At 49.5% G+C, this 19,248-nt stretch overlaps 2 protein-coding genes and 1 long non-coding RNA gene across 11 annotated transcripts in view; 1 reads left to right on the forward strand and 2 right to left on the reverse strand.

Annotated features, from left to right (window-relative positions):
* The window catches only part of Cdcp2 (CUB domain containing protein 2), a 21,413-nt gene extending 13,734 nt beyond the window's left edge, over positions 1–7,679 (reverse strand). For 2 of the 6 annotated variants that reach the window (XM_078026315.1, XM_078026314.1), the window contains exons 1-2: positions 7,245–7,676; positions 2,580–2,716 (exon numbers count right to left, since the gene is read on the reverse strand). In XM_078026315.1, coding sequence (XP_077882441.1) covers positions 2,580–2,716; positions 7,245–7,249 — 142 coding nt within the window. In that variant the 5' untranslated portion in view covers positions 7,250–7,676. Of the gene's footprint in view, positions 1–2,579; positions 2,717–7,244 lie in introns of all 6 variants that reach the window. The other 4 variants (XM_078026310.1, XM_078026311.1, XM_078026313.1 and 1 more) reach the window with 4 other exon arrangements.
* The window catches only part of LOC101958104 (uncharacterized), a 22,937-nt gene continuing 10,724 nt past the window's right edge, over positions 7,036–19,248 (forward strand). The window contains exons 1-2 of one of the 2 annotated variants that reach the window (XR_013427795.1): positions 7,036–10,177; positions 11,118–11,218. This is a non-coding gene — a long non-coding RNA (uncharacterized LOC101958104). The remainder of the gene's footprint in view (positions 10,178–11,117; positions 11,219–19,248) is intronic. The other variant, XR_013427794.1, reaches the window with a different exon arrangement.
* Cyb5rl (cytochrome b5 reductase like) overlaps positions 13,563–19,248 on the reverse strand; it is a 23,886-nt gene continuing 18,200 nt past the window's right edge. For 2 of the 3 annotated variants that reach the window (XM_078026316.1, XM_005326031.5), the window contains one exon: positions 13,563–17,611. In XM_078026316.1, the coding sequence (XP_077882442.1) occupies positions 17,408–17,611 (204 nt within the window). In that variant the 3' untranslated portion in view covers positions 13,563–17,407. The remainder of the gene's footprint in view (positions 17,612–19,248) is intronic. The other variant, XM_021726828.3, reaches the window with a different exon arrangement.

Consider the following 19,248-nt stretch of genomic DNA (forward strand, 5'->3'; position numbering starts at 1 on the left):
GATTAAATATTCGGGATACTTTAACAACAAATGATGGGTGGGGGACACATGGTTATGTTGAAAGAGTCAAATACAAATATAATGTATGAACATTTTTGAATTCTGATTTGAACAAATGAACTGTAAAAAAGACTTCTTAAGGCAATAATTAGGGAAAACTGGGCATGAACAGAATATTAGATAAAATTAAAGGAATTATTCCATTATAATGATATTGGGGTTAATACGGTTTTATGTCTTTCTAGGTTATAGGTATATCCTGACATATTTGTGTGTGAAATATGAAATCAGCTTTAGATTCTTCTAGAACCATCAAAATGGGAAACAAGAAAGGTAGAATGTTAACTGTTGAAGCTGGTTGATGGAGATAAAGGGATTTATTATACAACTTTTCTCTACTTTGTATAGGTTCAAAACTTTTTGTAATTCAAATTTTATTATGACATTTTACCACCCTACTCACAATCAAGAGCCCCTTCCACTCCTTCCTCCACTCTTGATATAGTGTTGTATTTTTCTTCTCACTATGCATCACTATCTAACACGTTTTTACTTGGGTAATTCAGTTCATTGCTAGTCTCCCTCCATGAAAATGGAAGCTCCATGAGAGCAAGGATTGTGGTCCCTTTTGTTCCCTGCTATATCCCAAGCCCTAGCATCAGTGCCTTCTTACCAAATGGATGAGTGAGTGAATGACCTCAAATAATGTTCACAGCAGCCCATGAAAGGCAGGGCTTTCACTGACTCCATTTTACATATGAGAAAACAGCTGCAGAGGGAAGCTATTTACCATCTATTGCTTTGCTCAGCACCTGCCCTCTACCTCCTGCTCCCCTTCCTTGCCCTGCAGGCAGACACATGAGCCTAGCAGGGCCATCCTTGGAGCCTGCCATTGCAGGACCAGCCTATTGGATGTGCCTGTGCTCAGGTGGAGGCCAGAGTTCTGCTCAGAACATCGGGATGGGATTCCTTTCCTTTATAGTCTCTAGTCTAGGAGTGGGAGCCCTGGGTAGGACCAGGCATGGGGTCTATGAAAGACTCCTGGTGGGCAATTTGCAAGAACCATGTGAAAAGTGAAATTGGCCCTGGGATCAACAGGTCCTGGCTGCTGGCATCCCTGAGCCCACCTCAGCTACACCCCTGCCTCCCTGGTTCCATTCACAGTGCTGCTTTGTTTTGCTTAAACTCATTCAGGTTGAGCTTCTGTCACTTGCACCCAAAGGTGTCCTGAAGAATACACTTGACTAAAGTCCCCAGAGGTGAGACACATGCAGCAAGTGCATGCCCCAGCAAGAAAGTAACTAAGGCTAATGAGGGATGTGGATGGCTTCCTGGGCAGCTCAGGGAGGGTGCAGAGGCAGGATGGGAGAGTCAGGCGAATGACAGAGTGCAGTGTGACTATGCTATGGCTACACAGGAACTTTGGAGTCCAGAGTGAGGGAAGCTGATCTGTCTGGAGACAACAGTATTAGGTGAAGGACAAGAGTTACAGAGATGATGATATTGAGTTTGACCAAGAAAAATGAGAAAGTTTTGCTATTTGGGGAAGACTGGTGAGAAAGGACACAATCGCTTGACCTCTGTGTGCCTCAGTCACATGCCTATAAAATGGGGATGCTGCTGTCTTCTTTGCTGGGTAGCTATGAGCTGGCTGCACAGATGTACATTGGGGTCACATTGTCGGCTCCCTGCCTGGTCCCTGGGCAGGCCAGTGCCAGCAATAGTGTCTGGTTCATGCCTTTATGGCAAGAGAATAAAGAGACATTATATCCAGTGCCTGTCCTTGTCCTTCCCCCAGTCTTGCCCATAGGCAGGAAAGGCCATAAGAGTATCAGAGCAGAACTCCTACAGCTCAGGTGGCCCAGGGCACCAGGACAAGTACAGACCTTGTCCATAAGAACCCAGCCAGGCATGCTGAACCTTAAGGTCACTCCAAAGCCATTGGAACCCTGGTGGCTGGAAAATGGGAATGACTAGCTCCTCCTGCTGCTCAGGCATGGGCTGAAACACGTGAGTGTCCATCCCATCTCTGCCAGCAATGAGGTGACTGAGCCCCCTTGAGCTTGAGGAAGATGGGGCACTGACAGCTGTTTGCTGAGCCCTCCATGCATCCCTTACAGAAGGGTGAAATTCTATCAGCCCAGCCTACCGAATGGAACAACAAGGAACACTGACTCTGGCGCAGTTGGCAGTGGGAATGCAGCCGGCCCTCAGGAGGACAAAGACTTGTTCCTGTGAGGAAACTTTAATAGTTCTCTGGGCCATTCCCTTTGCCCTTCATGATCCTGTGGCCTTGGATGAGTTCCTTAACATAGCTAGCCCTCAGTTTCCTATAAAATGGGGACTGATACCACCTCGAAGTTGGTTGTGAAGATGAAATGTAATCATGTAGGTAAAGCCTCCGGCAGACACCGGCTCTAAAGAAATATTCTCTTCCCCATCCCAGAAACAAATCCTCAATTCAGCTAGCCTCCACTAAAAAGGGCCTCCTACTTTCTGGTTTCTCACATGGAAACCTCAGGAGACCCTGGCTCTGCCTGCTCCCCACTCCTGGCTCTGACATCTCCAGGCGCTCCTACCTTTCATGGCCTGGGCCCTGGGGCCTGGGCCCAGCAGTGCTACAGCCAGCAGCAGGCAAGACCCCAGCTCTGTCAGCATCTCCTCACCAGGGGACCCCACAGGGCTGCAGAGTTCAGGTGAGCCTGGATCTGAGGGTCTGGAGCAGGGGAAAGAGAGGTGAGGCTGAAGGGGCCTCCAAGTTAATGGTGGCGTGAATAATTCATAGGCCCCTCGAATTAGTAAGCTGATCCCCAGGTGCTTCCTTCACTCCACTCTAAGGTGACGGATCTAGTGTCACCAGGTTGACACGTTCTGAGATCTGCACTGGCCAGACTCTGTCAGGAAGGCAAGCAGCTTGGACCTGGAAGGAAATTGGGTGGTAGAGAAAGGGCCTAAGTAGCAGGGCCAGGCAGATCTGGGATCAATCCCAGTTCAGCCTCTAACTTGAACAGGTGACTTAAACAAGTCATTTAACCTGTGTGGGTCTTGTGCTTCTCATAGTCCAGTGGGTCCATTCTAGGACGGTTGTGAAAAGAGAATGAGAATGTGAGCTAAAAGCATGCAGTAGGAACTTACTACTGTTTTTTTCCTATTCTTCCCTTATGGAAACCAGAAGGAACCTCAAATGCATGGAACAAATGGACAAGCTTCCTTCAGATGTGAGAATTAAACACAGAAGGAGAATGAAGGAGGATGGCAGAAGGAGACAAGGAAAAGTCTTTCTGATGAAAAAATGCAGCAGGAGAGCAGAACTGGCGCTTGAGTTATGTTGTGCAGCTCCTACTAGCTCTGGGCCACAGTGAGCATTCTGGCCAGAAATATTACATGTTGGTTCCTTTACTGATCCACAAGCCTTGCTTGAACATCACTATGCCCAGAGCCAGACCCTGGGCAAGGAGCTGGGGCTGCAGAAATGCCCTCATGGCTCTGTGTCCAACAGGAAATAGGGCCTTTTTTCTCTCTGAGAGTTGTCCCTGTGGGTCAGTTCAGTTTAACATGCATTTCTAAGCTCCACCTCTGCAGAGTCTGGGCCAGGCACAGGGGCTTTGGAGGGAAACTAGCCTCCTTTCCAGGGAGGCCCTTGGGCTCTGGTTTCTGACAGACTGAGGTCTGAATCCTGGTTCTACAGCTGCCTCGCTGAGGGGGTCTGGGAAAGTGACCTGAGTTCTTGGAGGCCCAGCTTCTTTGCTGGGGAAGGAGTAGTGGCAGCAGCTGCCTGCAGTTTGCGGGGAGGATTGAATGAGATCACGTGAAGGATGTCTCAGCCATCCTGGCCTTGTGTGAGAACCAACAAGGATGTTTTTTATTTACCCTAGAGGACTCAGATGTCCATTTTCCAGACCACATGTTGCCTCTGGCCCACCCTTCTGTCAGGAAGTCCCCAAGGAGCCCTTGGCTGCCAGCACAGGAGGCCACCTAGAAGGTGTTCAGCAAGGAGCATCAGGAGTGGTCAGCCTGAAGGGTTGGCTCACCTGTGGGCCTTGACTGACAGAAAAGAAAGGTTCTGGGCAGCCTAGGGCTGAGCTTCTATTAAACATTCCTACCCACTGTGGGTATGAGAGAAGGCCAGGGAGGGGGCCACCCAGCTCAGGCCAGGGGCCAGGCTGCAGACTTCTGACCTCCCCAGCACACGACGCACCCCTCATCAGACAGGCCCTGGGGTCTTGGGGTGAGTTCCTCCATGGGAAGACCCTGTGACAGGAAGCGTGGGAAGCGATCCCAAGGAGCACAGGGAAGGATGTGAAATGACATGGGTTGGGGTGGGGGGCAACTCAGACTGTATGAGTGGGCAGGATGCCACTGTGGGAGACAGGGCCCAACCCCAGGGGCACCTCCGAGACAGTGCTGACTACCCTCAGGGTGTTCCACCTGAGTGGTAAGAAGCTGTGCTCCTGTCCCAACTGCCACTGACCGTAGGCCATATAGTACGTTCTCTCCAAGGCATGTCCAACCCACCTGTCCAGGGCCCCAAAGTTGACTGGTCTCCCCAAAGTTCTTACCTCCTAATATCACTGCCTTGGGGTCAGAATTTCAACACATGAATTTTGGGGGGATGTAAACATTCAGACCACAACATAACAGCTTCCTATTGGAATCCAGGATGGTCTGGTATAGTGGTGAAGGAAGAAGGTCCTCAAACAGAGACCACATGGGCTCAAATAAAAAATGTGGGCGCTACTAGCTGTGTGACCTTGGACAAGTCCTTTGACCTCTCCAGGCCTCTGTCCTCATCTGGGAAATGAGGAGAGTGGCATCTACAGAATGGGTCAAGGCATGGTGGTGTATGCGAGAGCGCTGCACACAGGGAGTCTGGAGGTGTGCTCTCCCTTATCCTACATTCCATCTGTATGAAATCCAAATGCTACACAGACCTCAGAGCTTCTTGTATTTTTCATTTTTAACCCATCTCTCCTTGAAGTGACCTCTGGGTGGGGCCTCCTGCTGCCAGGCTGCCTTTCCCTTCAATCAGCAGCCTGGTCATGGCTTTTCCCCTGGTCCCCAGGGGAGGTGGTGGAGAAGGAACAAAGGCTGCCACCTGCCAGGGTCATTAGGGTGTGTCCAAGCTACCCACAACATTCAACCCTGGGCGCCTGGGTGTCTGTCAGGCCCTGTTGTGCCAACTCCCATGAGCTGAGCTCTGAGGACCCACTCTTAAACTTCTAGGGGGGGTCTCTTGCCATAAGATTACCCTTCCCTCCATGGCTGGCTCTGCAGAACCCCGGAGCTAGGGGACACAGGATGTCTCTGAAGGAGTGTGAGCTCCACAAGGTTGTGAGTACATCATCCAAAGTCGGGGAACCGATGCTGTGTGTTTCTGTTGCTGTGCACACATGTGTACCCATCTCTGGGTGTACATTTGTCATCACCTGGGCACATTCTTTTCTGGGTATGTGAGTCACTTCAATATCTATGTAACGAACACCAAGTACACTAATCTCTGGGTGTGGCTGTCCCTTTCTGAGTGTGAATATGCTCTTGTGTGACTACTCACTGCTGTGCATTCATATCTGTTTCTTTGCACACAAATCCATCTTTGCACACACTCATGGATCACACATGCAGTGCTTCTGTCTCTGTGAATGTATCTATGGCTCTACTTCTAAATCTGTATGTACTGTGTTGTCAATGTGTCTATTTCTCCCTATGGATATATTCAAAGATTTCTGAGTGAATGTCCTCATTGAGTATATACATCCATGTCTCAGCACAAATCAGCATAAATGCCATAGCTGTGCATGTGCACAATTTTCCCAGGGACAAAGTGCCTCTCCATAGGCACACATAGTCCCACGGGGATGCAGCTTCTGCTGCTGTACAGATCTCTGTCTCTGGGTGTGCACATCTGTGCCTGGTGCATGTAGCTATGACAGCACATGCTTACATAGCTCAGGGCTGCACATCAGCACCCCTAGATGTCAGCGTGGATTTCTGGGAGTGGATGTCTATAACTGGGGTTCTTCTCTGCATCAGTTCTGTCTTCATTTCTGTATCTGTCACTGGTTTCTGGGTACAAGAATGGTATCTTCCCTATTCCCTGGGCCAGTCGTGAGGACTTGGCAGAGGACAGGGCCAGGGAGGTCTGTCCACCCCTGGGGTCTCGTGGCTGGGTCCCAGGAGCCACATCTCCCTCTTACTAAAGGTCAGGGGAACCTTGGAGAATTTCCCCTGAGTGTGGCCCTGGGGCAGAGGCCAGGAGGTAGGGACATGGAGCAGCTTCCACCTTCAGCTCCCTGAAGTCAGTAGGGTCTAGCTTTGTCTGGTGATGGCATGTCACACTCCACACTTACACTGGAGCCTGTTAGGAAGTCATGGGGTCTACACCATGGGAAAGTGTGTGTGCAGGGCTTGGGGTGTCCCTGGACGACAGAGGAGGGGAAGGAGATGAGGAATGGAACACAGGAAAGAGAAGCGACAGGTCCAAGAGAAACGGGGGAAGCCGGGAGCAAGGGAGGTGATGGGGTGGGCTGGGGTCCCCAGGTGGTGGAAGGTGGCTTATGGGGTTTGGGTGGGTCCTCGCACCTCTGGGAGCCAGATCCTCACCCCAGGGCTAGGAGGCCACATCCTCTCTTTCTGAGTCTCTATTGTTCTCTGGCAGTCACTCTGTCCTGTTCCTGATCCCAGAGGCTGGGTATGGAAACCACCTCAGAAATGACATGCCAGAAGTCTAGATGGGGCCAAGGACAAGTGTTCCAAAGAGCCCCTGGACAAGGGCGTGACCTTCTTGGCCTCCAATTCCTGGATAGTTGAGAAGAAAGTAAGGAAGGGTTGGAATCGCTGCCATTTGCAGACCCCCATCCCAGCTCTGCACCCTTGTTCACTGAGACTCCACCCTGCAGGGAAAGAGGTCCTGTTTCCATGTCACAGATGAGAAAACTAAGGCCCAGCACCCGAAAAGACCTGCTCCTGGACCTGGGGCTGGGCAGAGCTGGGGCCTGCTGTCCTGGGACTGGCAGGAGCTTGGGGAGTCAGGCAGAAAATAGGCCCCTTCAGAGGGAAGCTACCCCTCCAGCAAGGGGCAATTGCTCTCACCTATATTTGAGTAGAGTAAAGGTTTGGGTTTGAATCTCCCCAGACTTGGATCCTAGTTCCACATCTGATATGCTGTGTAACCTTGGTCAAGTTGGTTCCCACTTTGAGCCTCAGTTTCTACAATGTGTGAAGTGGGGTTCCTAGTCTTACCTTACCTCATCAGACTGCTGGGGACTAACCACGTGATCCTGGAGGAAAGGGGTTCACAGATGATGCAGCGCTGTCCCACGGCAGGGGTCTGCTTTCGCAGGTGGCTGAGCACTGACAGCAGCTAGTACGATGACTCAAGTGGACATGTTCTGAGCTGGGATTCTGCCAGCTTGATGCACAGCCGCTTCATCTAAGGCTCACTGTGCCCTCTGAGGACGCAGCACTGTCCACCTCACATAATGGGAAGCTGGGGAGAAGTTGCTGCCCAGGCTCCCACAGCCCCTAAGCAGCCAGGACTTCCTGCCTGCAACAGGAGCTCTGGGCCGCCAGATGGGGTCACCGGGGAAGCCTGAGAGAGAGGATTTGCAGAGGCCCAGAAGGCAGAGGGGGTGAGGAGATACACAAAGCAAGCCTCCCGCTGGCCCAGCCTCTCTCCTCCCCCTCCTTTGATGACTAATTAGCCTTACTTCTTTGGCCAGGCCAGGCGCTAACAAGCCAAGGTGCAGCAGAGGAAGTCCATGGTTACATAAGGGAAACTGCCCCGTGCCCTTCCCTGACCCATGGGAGCCCGCTGGGATGGCTGTTCTGGACTGTGACCTCCAGACAGTTGTCTGGAAGGTTTTGCTGCCCCATCTCACTCCTTGGGGCCTCCTGTCCTCTCCCCTTCTCATCCTCCATTCCTCAGCTGCTCATTCACAACCAGGTCTCAGGGACAAGAGCAGCTCCGTGCAGAGCCTTCCAACATGCTTTGTACTGACACCAAGCCTGGAAACTCCCTGCTCCACAATGAAGCTTTCAAACTTCAACATGTGGGGAAGCACATACGGGTACCAGAGGTATCAAAGCAACCATTGAGTTCCTACTGATTTCCAGGCACATTCTTATGCAGCCATATATCCAAGTTATGAGACCTTAGGCAAATTCTTTAAACTTCCCTCCATGCCTCTGTCTCCTCATCTGTAATATTTGTAAAGAGTTTAGAAGAAGAGACATGTCCATGTGATAAGCTGTATTTACACATTCATTTAAATTAACTTTACAGGGTACGGAGTATCAGTTCCACTTCACTGTATGGTAAGTGGAGTTCAGAGATCATTGCTTTTAACAAGCATTTATTGAGCACCTACTCTGCCAGGTTTGAAACTTTATGCACTTCATCTCATTTAATCCCCACAGCTGAGGAGGCGTTAGTATCCCTCAATATTTCTTTTTTTTTTTTATTTTTCAACTTTACTGTATTGATCAAAGAAATGCAAATTACTATAAGATACAATTCTTCTACTTCATCAGCAAGATTTTCTAAAAATAAATACTCAATAGCAAGAATATAATGGACAGACAGTACCCCAGTACCACACAAAAATAAGTAAATAATAAAATATATTTTATTCTATCCAGGAGTTTTGGATGTCTTTTGGATGTCTGTCCTCAATATTTCTAAACACCCCCTTGTGGGCAGTCCTACCCTAGTTGACACCCCTGGCTGGTTATTATCTTCCAGCACATGGACACCAGGACAGCAGAGATCTAACAGGTCTGGGCCACCAGACGGGGTCACCTAACAGGTTCAGTGCTATATTTCAGCCTATGGTGCAGAGTTAAGTGGTTAACAAATAGCTAATGAGAAAAGGAATAAAAATATTCCCAGTTTTCAAATATGGGAACTAAAGTTCAAAGAAGTGAAGTGATTTGCCTGAGATCACACAGCTGCTCAGTGGCAGAGCTCAGGTTTGAACCTCCCATGTGACTAGCTTGAGAGCCTATATTCTTTTTTTTTTTAAGAGAGAGAGAAGAAAGAAGAGAGAGAAAGAAGAGAGAGAGAGAATTTTTTTAATATTTATTTTTCAGTTTTCAGTGGATACAACATCTTTTTTTATTTTATGTGGTGCTGAGGATCAAACCCAGCACCCTGTGCATGCCAGGTAAGCACATTACCACTTGAGCCACATGGATCCCCATTTGTGGAAAGGAAGAAGAGGTCTGAATTGGGGTGCAAAGTCAGGGTGGTATAGATGTCTGCAGGGGCAGGTAACTGAGACCAAGACCCTGCAGACCCCTTCACAAGTGCCCTGGCTTCCTCCTTTCTCCACTTGGCCCACCCATATCTCCCCAGGCTGCCCGTCAAGCTAGTCAGGGGAGCAGTGCTTCCTCATCAGGTCTTCCATCAAGAAGCAGGGCCAGGCGAACTCCCACAAGTCCAAAGGCCGAAGCTCCCACGCTCAGCCTCAGGGGCATCCTGGCTGCACAAAGGCTCACACAGGAGCTCAAGGTGAGTGCAAGTATGCCCAGTGGAGGAGGCCAGAGGGGATGCAGAGGGCTTCAGAGAGCAAGCCCACCCCTTCTGCCTATTTTCTGGGTGTATGAGCTGAGGCCCAGAGGGAATAGAAAGAAAAGATCCCTGCACTCACTGAATGTCCGCTGTGCATCAGGGAGAATGCAAGACTTTGCACGTTGCTGTAACAGCATTTGCAGAGCCCAGGAGGAGGTGCACACCCCTGGAATCAAGGCCCTCAAGAACCCAGCAGAAAACACAGCAGGTGTTTAGACATATTTGCTCCATACCCAAATGAATGAGTCGTGCAATCCTCAGAATCATCAGGGAAGGTGGGAATTACCATCTCACGGAGGAAACAGGCTCAGAAAGGAGGGAATTGACCACAGCTTCAGATGCTGCTGAGAATGACCTCTGGACACCAGGGACCTTATCGGAGGCAGCTGCGGTAGAAGGGGAGTGCATGCCAGATGGAAGTGGGGTGAGAAGTGGAGGGTGCCGCAGTCCGGCAAAATGCCAGGCGCCATCCAGACTTATTTACAGACCTTAACAGGAGGGAGGTGAGAGCGGAGGCTGTACAGGTTATGGGCAGCTCTCCAAGGATAGGCTGAAAATATGAAGGTGAGAGAGAGAAAAATAGAAGGAACATACTGGAATAGCATGAAGGTAAGGTGGGCCGTTGTGTGTTTCTCTGCTTTAGCACGGGGAAACCGGGACAGGCTAAGATCCATTTACTCAGAGATTCAGAGAACCACTGAACTGGGCCTGAAGGCTTGCCTCTTTGTAAAGACCCCCAGTCTCCTCAGAGGGGCAGAGGAAGGCAGCTGAGCAACTTTACATACGCAATCTCCTATATTCCTCCAAGCCACCTGGGAGGAAAGGAATTAGCACCCTCATTTTACAGAGGAGTGGTAGCTAATCCATGGTCTTGTGGATTCCATCAGCTTCTTTATTCATTCATCAGTCACCACGGCAACACTTACTGTCCACTGTGCTGGATTGGGGGATAAGTGGGGAGGGGACACTGTATTGAGCCCAGCCTCGTGCAATAACACCATTTTCTCCTATCACTATTTTACCTCTCTAACATCTATTTCTTTGCTACTGATCCTAAAGACTAAGCATTAAGGGAGATCATGTACGGAATGCTGTTGATTTGCCACCTGTACACCCTGCCCACCCTGGAAGCACCTGCCAGAAGTTTTCATGTGCCTTGCTAGTTCCAGGTTTCTTACCTGAGGTTTTTCAGGCTGCCAACACTGAGGCCACTCAGGAGAGGCCAAACATGCCTGTTCAGCCAGTAAAGGAGTAGGCTTGTGGTGAATAAATGCCCAGCTTCCTTGTCCTTCAGTGGCATGATTCTGAGGTGTGTTCCACTGTCTTTTGCATGGACCACGGCAGGCGAATCTCCAGTTGCTGCCAAGGGTAACCTGCCCACCCACACCCTTTATCATCTTTCCTTCCCAACTGTCTCACCATGTTTCCCTGAGTTACCTCCCATATAAACTTCTTGTACCCAAATCCTTGCTCAGAGTCACCTTTGGGACAAACCCAGCAGTTGACATTCAGCAAATGTTCACCTCAATGCTTGTCCACATTTTTACAGAACTGGACATCTACGAGGACACAACTGGAACTGCATTACTGTCCACCAATCTGCACCATCCAGGAACAAGTATGGGCCAGCAGCCTGCGGGTACAACGAGGGTGAGTGGGCCAGGCTGTGGGCCCCAAGGCACTTTTTTTTATAGACTGAAAACTGGATTAATCTCTGCCATCCACAGAGCACTATGCAGTTTATAAAGCTGTTTTCTTGTGTTTAGATTCTGCATTGCATTTTCCATACCAGGGTTCCAAATCATATGCTCCAACTCAGGGGTCTATGTCCAGCATATTTGACCTCAAATTCTGTTTGTTGCAAACACACCCCCTCGTCCCCCTCCTCTCCTCCTTCCAGGTTCCCTCATGATCAGCCAGGCCAGAGGTGAAGTTCCCCTGTGTCCAGGCAGAGGAACTGATGCAGACCCACCTGCCCTCCAAGCTGGCTGGTGTGGCCTACCATCCAGGCCAGTGTGCCTACCTGGCTGCCATTCTGAGTCCTGAGATCAGGGACCCATCCCGCTATAAGCTAGTATGTTCTGTCAGCATTGAGAGTAAGGGGCATGATGGTGTGGTGGTCGCCAGCCAGAGCCTGTGGGACCCACATGCAGACCTATTTGCCACCTCCCACTATGTGAACTCCACGCTCTTCTGCGTGGCATTGGTGCATGTCATCTATTTAAAATGAGCCTCGTGGGGTGAGGGCCTGGGATCCACATGGGGTCCCATAATAAGGCCTGGCATGGAAACTCAGTTCCTAGCCCACTAGTCAGTGACCACCTGTGTGTGTAGCAGCCACCTGGCAAGGACAGCAGCTTCCCAGATCCTTCGCCAACTAAAAGGAAAGGGAGCAAGGTGCATCTCCCCCGACCCCTCGGCAAGCTGCCAGACCACACACGCTGTTGCCGCCTCTGCCTCTGGCTGGGATCATGTCAGCCACGCGCAGCTCCCAGCTGGGTGTGCAGATCAGAAGCTCTGAGCCGCAGCTATCTATGTCTTTGATTAATAAAAAATGGGAGATAAATTAATAATGACTTAATACTTGCAATTTGGGATCAAAATTTTCCAAAGCATGGGAAAAATAATAAAAAGAGGAGTTTTTTTTCATTTGAGTCAGAGTCTTGCTGTGTTTCCCAGGCTGACCTTGAACCCTTAGGTTCAAGTGATCCTCCTGCCTCAGCCTCTTGAACAGCTGGGACTACAGGCACGTGGCACCCTGCTGGGCTGGGGAATTCTGGACAATAAAACATAGGAATAAATGCCATCAGTCATGAGCCAAGTGCTGTTGGGTAAGGCCATTCAAGAGTAGCCTCACAGCAAGGTGCTGTGCTTAGGTGCACACATGTATCCCTCACCCTCACTGGGATGAAGGACAGATAACCTGGGAGAGGATGCTACCTTCCACCATCTTATAGAGCAAACTCAGACTCAGAGAAGCACAGTTAGTTCTTGTGGGTCACAGCAGAGAATCACTTGAACTTGGTCTGCTTCATTTAAATGGAAAAACAAAATAATCCCCCCGGCCAAAAAAAAAAAAAAGGAGGAGAGGGAAAAGCCTACAACAGTGGTGTCTGGCAAATCATTATGGGTTAAGTTTATGGGGAAAAGAAGATGTCCAAGCAGAAGGAACACTCAGACAGCAGGAGTGCTGGGAATGATTTATACTCCTTCTTGCTGGGTCCCTGACATCTAGAAGAGGCCCTGGCATGGTACAAGCTCACAGTCTTGAATGAATGACTGAAGAGCTTGGAGGCATAAAGGGAACCTGTGTGAGGTGGGAGAGAGAGAGTGGATGTTTGTAAGCCCATAGTTTGTGAAGAGCGTTGCAACTTGAGGTCAAAATCACATTTTGAGATTACACACACACACACACACACACACTTTAAACTGGGGATTGAACTCTGGTGTAGTTTACCACTGAGCTACATCCCCAGTCCATTTCATTTTTTGAAACAGGATCACTAAGTTGCTGAGCCTGGCCTGGAACTCATGATCCTCTTGCCTCAGTTTCAAGTCACCAGGATTATAGGCTTATGCCCCGCCACCATGCCTGGTTCACATTTGATTTTTTAAAATATTTTTTAGTTGTCAATGGATCTTTTATTTATTTATATGCAGTGCTAAGGATCAAACTCAGGGCCTCACACATGCCAGGCAAGCACTCTACCACTGAGCCATGACTCCAGCCCACATTTGATATTTTTAAAAAGATCTTTAAGGGTTAGGGCAGTGGCTCAGTGGTAGAGCGCTTGCCTGGCATGCTTGAGGCACTGGGTTCAATCCCTAGCACCACAAAAAATAAAAATAAATAAAGGTATTGTGTCCATCTACTACTAAAAAAAAATTTAAGAGATCTTTAATTATAGAATTATTTAAAACAAAACAAAATAGAAAATATTAGCAGATATCAGTGAATCCATTGCCCAGATTAACCAGTTCACATTTTGCAATGTTCATTTCAAATATTTTTAATATAATACAAGTACAGATGCAGCCTGAGACCCCACCCAACTCCTCTGTCCATCACCAGAGCCAGCCTCATGCTTGCAGCTGGTTCCTCAACTCAAAAGGCAGCATTACTTTGGGTTTTAACAATTTCTAAGTACAGGTGTCTCACTGTACCTATCCTTTCACAACATGCAATTCACATCATTATGGTGTTTTTAGGATTTAGTCTATGTTGACAGATGTCTAGTTCATTCATTTTAACTGCTGTCTGATGTTCCACTGGATGAATAAGAACAATTTGTTGGGGCTGTGGTATGGCTCAGTGACAGAGTGTGCTTCGCACTCGTGAGGCTCTGGGGTCAATCCCCAGCATCAAATGAAAAAGAGGAACTGTTCATTTTTTCTCTTCTTCATGGACATACAATTTTTAGTTTTTGCTGTTTTGAACAGTGCAGCAATAAAAATCTTTATACATATCTCCAGGTGCATTCATGTGTCATATATAACCTTTACAACAATCAGGAACTTGTGTTGCCTACATGACCTTGAAGAATCACTCAATGACTTGGAAGCTTAGTTTCTTCATCTGTAAATTGGGGTAATAAAATAGCATAAATATTTGTTAAGATTCTGTGCTTCAATGAATATGAAAAGCATTCTGCCACCTGTCACTTGATCCATGAATATTGCTTATCACTCAAGTATTTGACCTTCAGGATGTACTGCACACCCTCTCTGCTGGGGAAGCAGTGGACTGGGCTATGCAGGGCCCTTGCTGTGCTCAGTCTGATGGGTGTGGCAATGGAAGAACTTAAGAGTCTCTGCTCACTGCTCCAGACTGGGGTGGAAGAGGCAGCAAGGATTCCCAAAGAAGAGACACTGAACCAGGAGCTCAGAGGATAAGAAGGTGAAAAATGAGAGTGGGAGACTGGAATCAGGAGGTTGGCCAGGCAAAGGGAGCAGCAAGTGTGAAGGGAGCAATGATACCAGAGAACACGTATGGAGTATAAGAGGTGGGCACAGAGCAGGTGGCAGCACAGGACAGGTCTGGAGAGGTGAGCAAAGCTGAGATGCCATATCCTGAAGGTAATAAGGAACCATGGAAAGACTTTAAGTAGGACAGTGATAGGCATGAATTTGCACGTTAGGAAAATCAGTCTGATTAGTGTAGAGCAGGGCCCAAAGGGGACAGCCTGAGCCTAGAATAAGTCCAAGACCTATCTGATCACAGAACTGTTGTCACTTTGTTGATTTCCTGATGCCTTTTGGTCATGTCCAGCTCCTAAGTCTCCTTCTTCCACTGCAATATCACACAGTGGCCACCACCCACAGCACTTCCCCGATGGCCTACATAAGGCACCAGCAGGAGATAGGAGGGATGGACCAGCTGCCCAGAGTCTCATCCCCAATCCCAAGAGGTCTGTTTTCACACATCTTAACCACTCCTCCTCTTCTGGGGCTCACTAGGCACCCTGCAAGGCACAACACCCAGACACAAGCTCTCAAGTATCTGATGATAGGAGTCCTTTTGATCTTGGCACCAAAGGCATGGCTAGGTCCTCACCAATGTCCCTGACAAGTGATCCCGCCAACAGCCAGACTACACAGACTCTATGTGGAGGGAGGGGAAGGATGACCACTCTAGGACAAGAGGGGCTGTTGACCATGAGGTGACCTTGTCTAATACCTAAATATTAAATCTCTAAAATGGCACAAAGAAAAATATGAAGGAACTGACCCAGACCTTTACTCTCTAAGTGAGGACCCCCACTCCACCCTTAGTTATGAGTGAGCGTACTCTCCATCCACAGGGGCACAGTGGCATGTCCCTGGCCTTCCCTAGGTTAGGTAAAGCCCTAGAACTAGCTTACTTCTAGTCCTACTCCACACTCCATTTTTTCAGATCTACAAGTTTAACCCCTGCCTTCCTGGCTAGGCTGGAGCTCCTTGACAGAAAGGCAGCACTTGCCCACTGTTGTTTCCTAAGTATCTAGAACAGAGTCAGGCTCATAACTGCCTCCAAAAACCCTTAATGTAGAGTCCACAGGATGTACTGGCAGAGGGCAGGACAAGGACACTGGCAAGAGGTTACAGGGGCCCTGAAGAAGGGAAAGTGTCTTGCCCCAGGCACAGGTCAAGCAGGAGATCAACAGTCCCTACTTGGGAGCTCTGTCAGGGCCTTTTCCTTTCATTGCACTGTGCTGGAGAGAGCCTGGCCCTACAGAAGTGTTCTAGAGGAAAATGCCTGAGAAACTCTGGGTTAAACCAAATGAAACCCGTAGTCTTCTCAAAGCCTTTAATATGCTCACATGTGTATGGTTTTGGAGGTCACATCCAGCAACCCTTCCTCCATCTAGCACAGAATCCCTTCCTATAGAACAGTGTGAACCCTTTGCATGTCCTTTCTGTTGCTTACCATGACTATTTGGTGAACATGGCACAGCAAATTTGTTGTAACTTTTTTTGGGGGGGGAGGGAACAGGAAAATCCTTTCTGACAAAGTTACTCCACACCTCAGTATACAAATAGGATAAAAATAGAACTCTTCTGGCTGAAGTGGGGCCTGGAGATCCCTCTGGCCATCTTTTCACTGCTGTCATCCATGCAAGAGCCCTGTGGAGCCCATTTTGAAAACCACTGGTGGAGAACTATGAGCACAGGGTTGAAATAAGGAAACGTGTGGTGCCAGCTCTCCTGTTAACTCTTTCACCTTGGGCAAGTCATTGGGCCTTACTGGGCCTTGACTTCCCCATTGATATCATTCTGTTGGACTAGATGTTTTCTAGCATCCTATACTTTTAGCTGTGATATGAAGACTAGAAATTTATGACTGCAAAAACCTAGCTCTTAATGTCCCATGGCTAAGATTCCACTGCCTAGAATTCCAATTTTTGGGATGGCCCGTAGCCAGCCAGTGCTGATGCAGCACACTGGAACCCAGGCTGAAAAAAGCAGAATTATATTAAGTGCAGTGCACTGCCCAGGGGCACCAGGCTCCCTGGAGAGGGCACGCCCTCTGCAGGATGGAGGGAGTGGGATGGGGAGGGCTGGGGGAACTGGATCAGCAACCACTGTGGGCAGAGCTGAGAGAGGGACCCAGGTCTCCTGCTCTATCTTTAGATCTCCTTAGCAACCGTAACCAGGGCACCCAGCTGAAGGCACAGGCTGAGCCAGCCACCTGCAGGAAGAGGGAAGGTGTCTGCCTCCAGGCCTCCTCTTAAGCTACAGAAAGGGCTCTGGGCTGTCCAGGCTCTAGAGCCAGAGAAAGGAGATTGAGTGCAAAGCTGCTTGCAGTGGGACATGTTTGGAGCCAATACAGAGGTCATCCAGGGCAATGCCTTGCTCCAAGAATGCTGGCAAGTCAGAATCCAAGGCCTTCAGTGCACAAGGTACATAAACTATGGTCCTTGTCCAGAGAGCATTTAGCTTTGGCTGGGGTCATTCTCTAAACATAAAAGGTTAGAGAGTTTAAACCTAGGGTTCTGAGCTGGCATGAACACCATTGTTGGAGCTCCTAAAGGGCCTTCTAATTGGAAGGACCAGGGCAGCTCCCCACTTCTCCTGCCCAACTGCTACTTATCCTAGAGTTGGCTTCCTTGGAGGAGTCCCCCTGACTCTAAGGCTGGATGCTTACCAATCAGGGCTCCCACACAGCAGGATGCCAGGAGGAAATGCTTAACCCTATAGTGTAGAAACAGAAATCCTAAGAGATAAAGACATTTCCCTAAGGTTACATGGCAAGTGAGCAGCAGGGCCATGCCTGGATGCCATGACTTCTGATTCTAGTCTGAGATTCCTCCCGTGTCCCTGCAACAGGCCCCTGATTGGGCTTTGGAAAGGAGATCCGGGCTAGAAGAGAAAGTAGGAGTCCTTAGTCAGGCCTGCACACAGCAAGCACTTGGCCATGTCCTCGGTAAACTTGGGGGAGCCACAGACCAAGGCAAATGGCTTTCTCCGACATCGACTAACCAGCTCTTCAATCAGGTCCTGGTCCAGGTGACCAAAGTGGGTCTTCTCTCGGTAACTCCAGGGAAGCTGCTCTGGGGACTTCTCCTGGGAAGATCAAAAAGAGCGGGAGTGACTACCATGGGTTTCTCAGAGTTCACATAGCCAGCTCTTCTCTACCAAATGAGGAAAGAGATGCAGAGAGAATAGGAAGCAAACTTAGATCCTCATCACCCTTGCAGCAGTCTTGGGAGCTGTTACCCCCCAGAGCAGGGGAGGTAGGGGGAGGAGAAGAGGCTTCCCTGGGAAAGTGCAGAACTCTACTCCTACCACTTCTCACTGCCTCTGTAGCTGACACTGGCAGGGAGCGGTTCTCCCCATAGATAAGGGGGTTTCCCAGAATCCCTAATGCAATCCATTACTATTACCTCAGGGCATACTTTTGTTCATTTGTTTTAAGGATTCAATGAATTCCTTGTTTATTTTAAAGATGTTTGCCAGGTGCCCACTCATGCCAGGTATGATGGTAGGGGACATGGTGGCTGCTCAAACAGATGAGTCTCTAGGTCTTGTCCCGGCTGTGTGTAACACAAGTCCCAGGCAGCAGAGCCCCATAACAAAAGGGGATCTATCCTTCACATAGAGGCCCAAGAGGCCCAGGCCCCTTCTCTTCCTGCCCTCCATCTTTGGCTCACAGCTGTCCTCCTACCTTAGGCCCTGGATGCTGAGGCTTCTAGCATCAAGTTTGCTCACAGGGCCTTGGAGCCCCACCTCACAGAGCTTGTCTGACCCCAAAAGCCCTCTTGCACTGGAGAGTGAAGGAGTCCTCGCTGATGATGTGAATCTTCCCACACTCCCTTCACAGTCTGAGCCTATACTCCCTCCACGGTCTGAGTCATCCTAAGAGGCCTCAAGGGCAGGGCCTGGTAGGGCCTGCTGGCTTCACTTCTCTTTCCCAATGCTCAGTTCCCTCAGGCCAATTGTCTTTGCCTGCCGCCACCCTAACTGTGCACCCCAAAGTGCACTGGGTCTGGCTGCTGCTCAGGTCAGGAGGGGCCTGTAAGCAATGATGGTGTGGCAAGTGGAGGAGGAGAGTGGGGCTGTAACAGCAGAACACCAGCACCACCCAGGGGCTCTAGGCAAACATCCAGGATGAGCTCCCCTCAGCAGGATGCGAAGGGTAAGCAGGTGTTAAGAAAGGGAGGGGGACAGCTCCCCTGGCAGAGGATACAGCTTGAGCAAAGGCCTAGCAGCCAGGAAAGCAGAGCTCCTTTCACCACTGAGCAGACCAGTGACACCAGGACACAGCACACAGGGAGGCTGGGCCAGGAGGCAAAACTGTACATTCTGCCAGGGCTACTGAGTTTAGACACTGTCCTAATGGCAGTGGGGAGCCAGGGAAGGGCTGGAGCAAAGTGGTAGTCCATCAAATCTGTCATTTAGGCTGCAGAATAAACAACAAATTGGCAGGGAGTAACTGGAGTGGGAGACCCCGAAGGACCCAATTTCCAGGGCCCAGTTAGGGGAGTAGGAGCCCTCGAAGGAGTATGAAGGAGCAGAGCCGTCATCCTCAGCCCCCTTTACCTGCCCCTCCATCAATGGGTAGCCCACTTCCCTGCCCAACCCCAGGCCTCTGCAACATCAAAGCCCTAAGGTCAACTGGTCCACAAAGCCCTCCCAATTCTGCCTGCTGGCCATCAGCATCCTGGCCATCCTCGCCTCTCAGCATCTTGTGCTGTGCTATC

Source organism: Ictidomys tridecemlineatus, chromosome 11, assembly GCF_052094955.1.
Source record: "Ictidomys tridecemlineatus isolate mIctTri1 chromosome 11, mIctTri1.hap1, whole genome shotgun sequence".
Classification (NCBI taxonomy): domain Eukaryota; kingdom Metazoa; phylum Chordata; class Mammalia; order Rodentia; family Sciuridae; genus Ictidomys; species Ictidomys tridecemlineatus.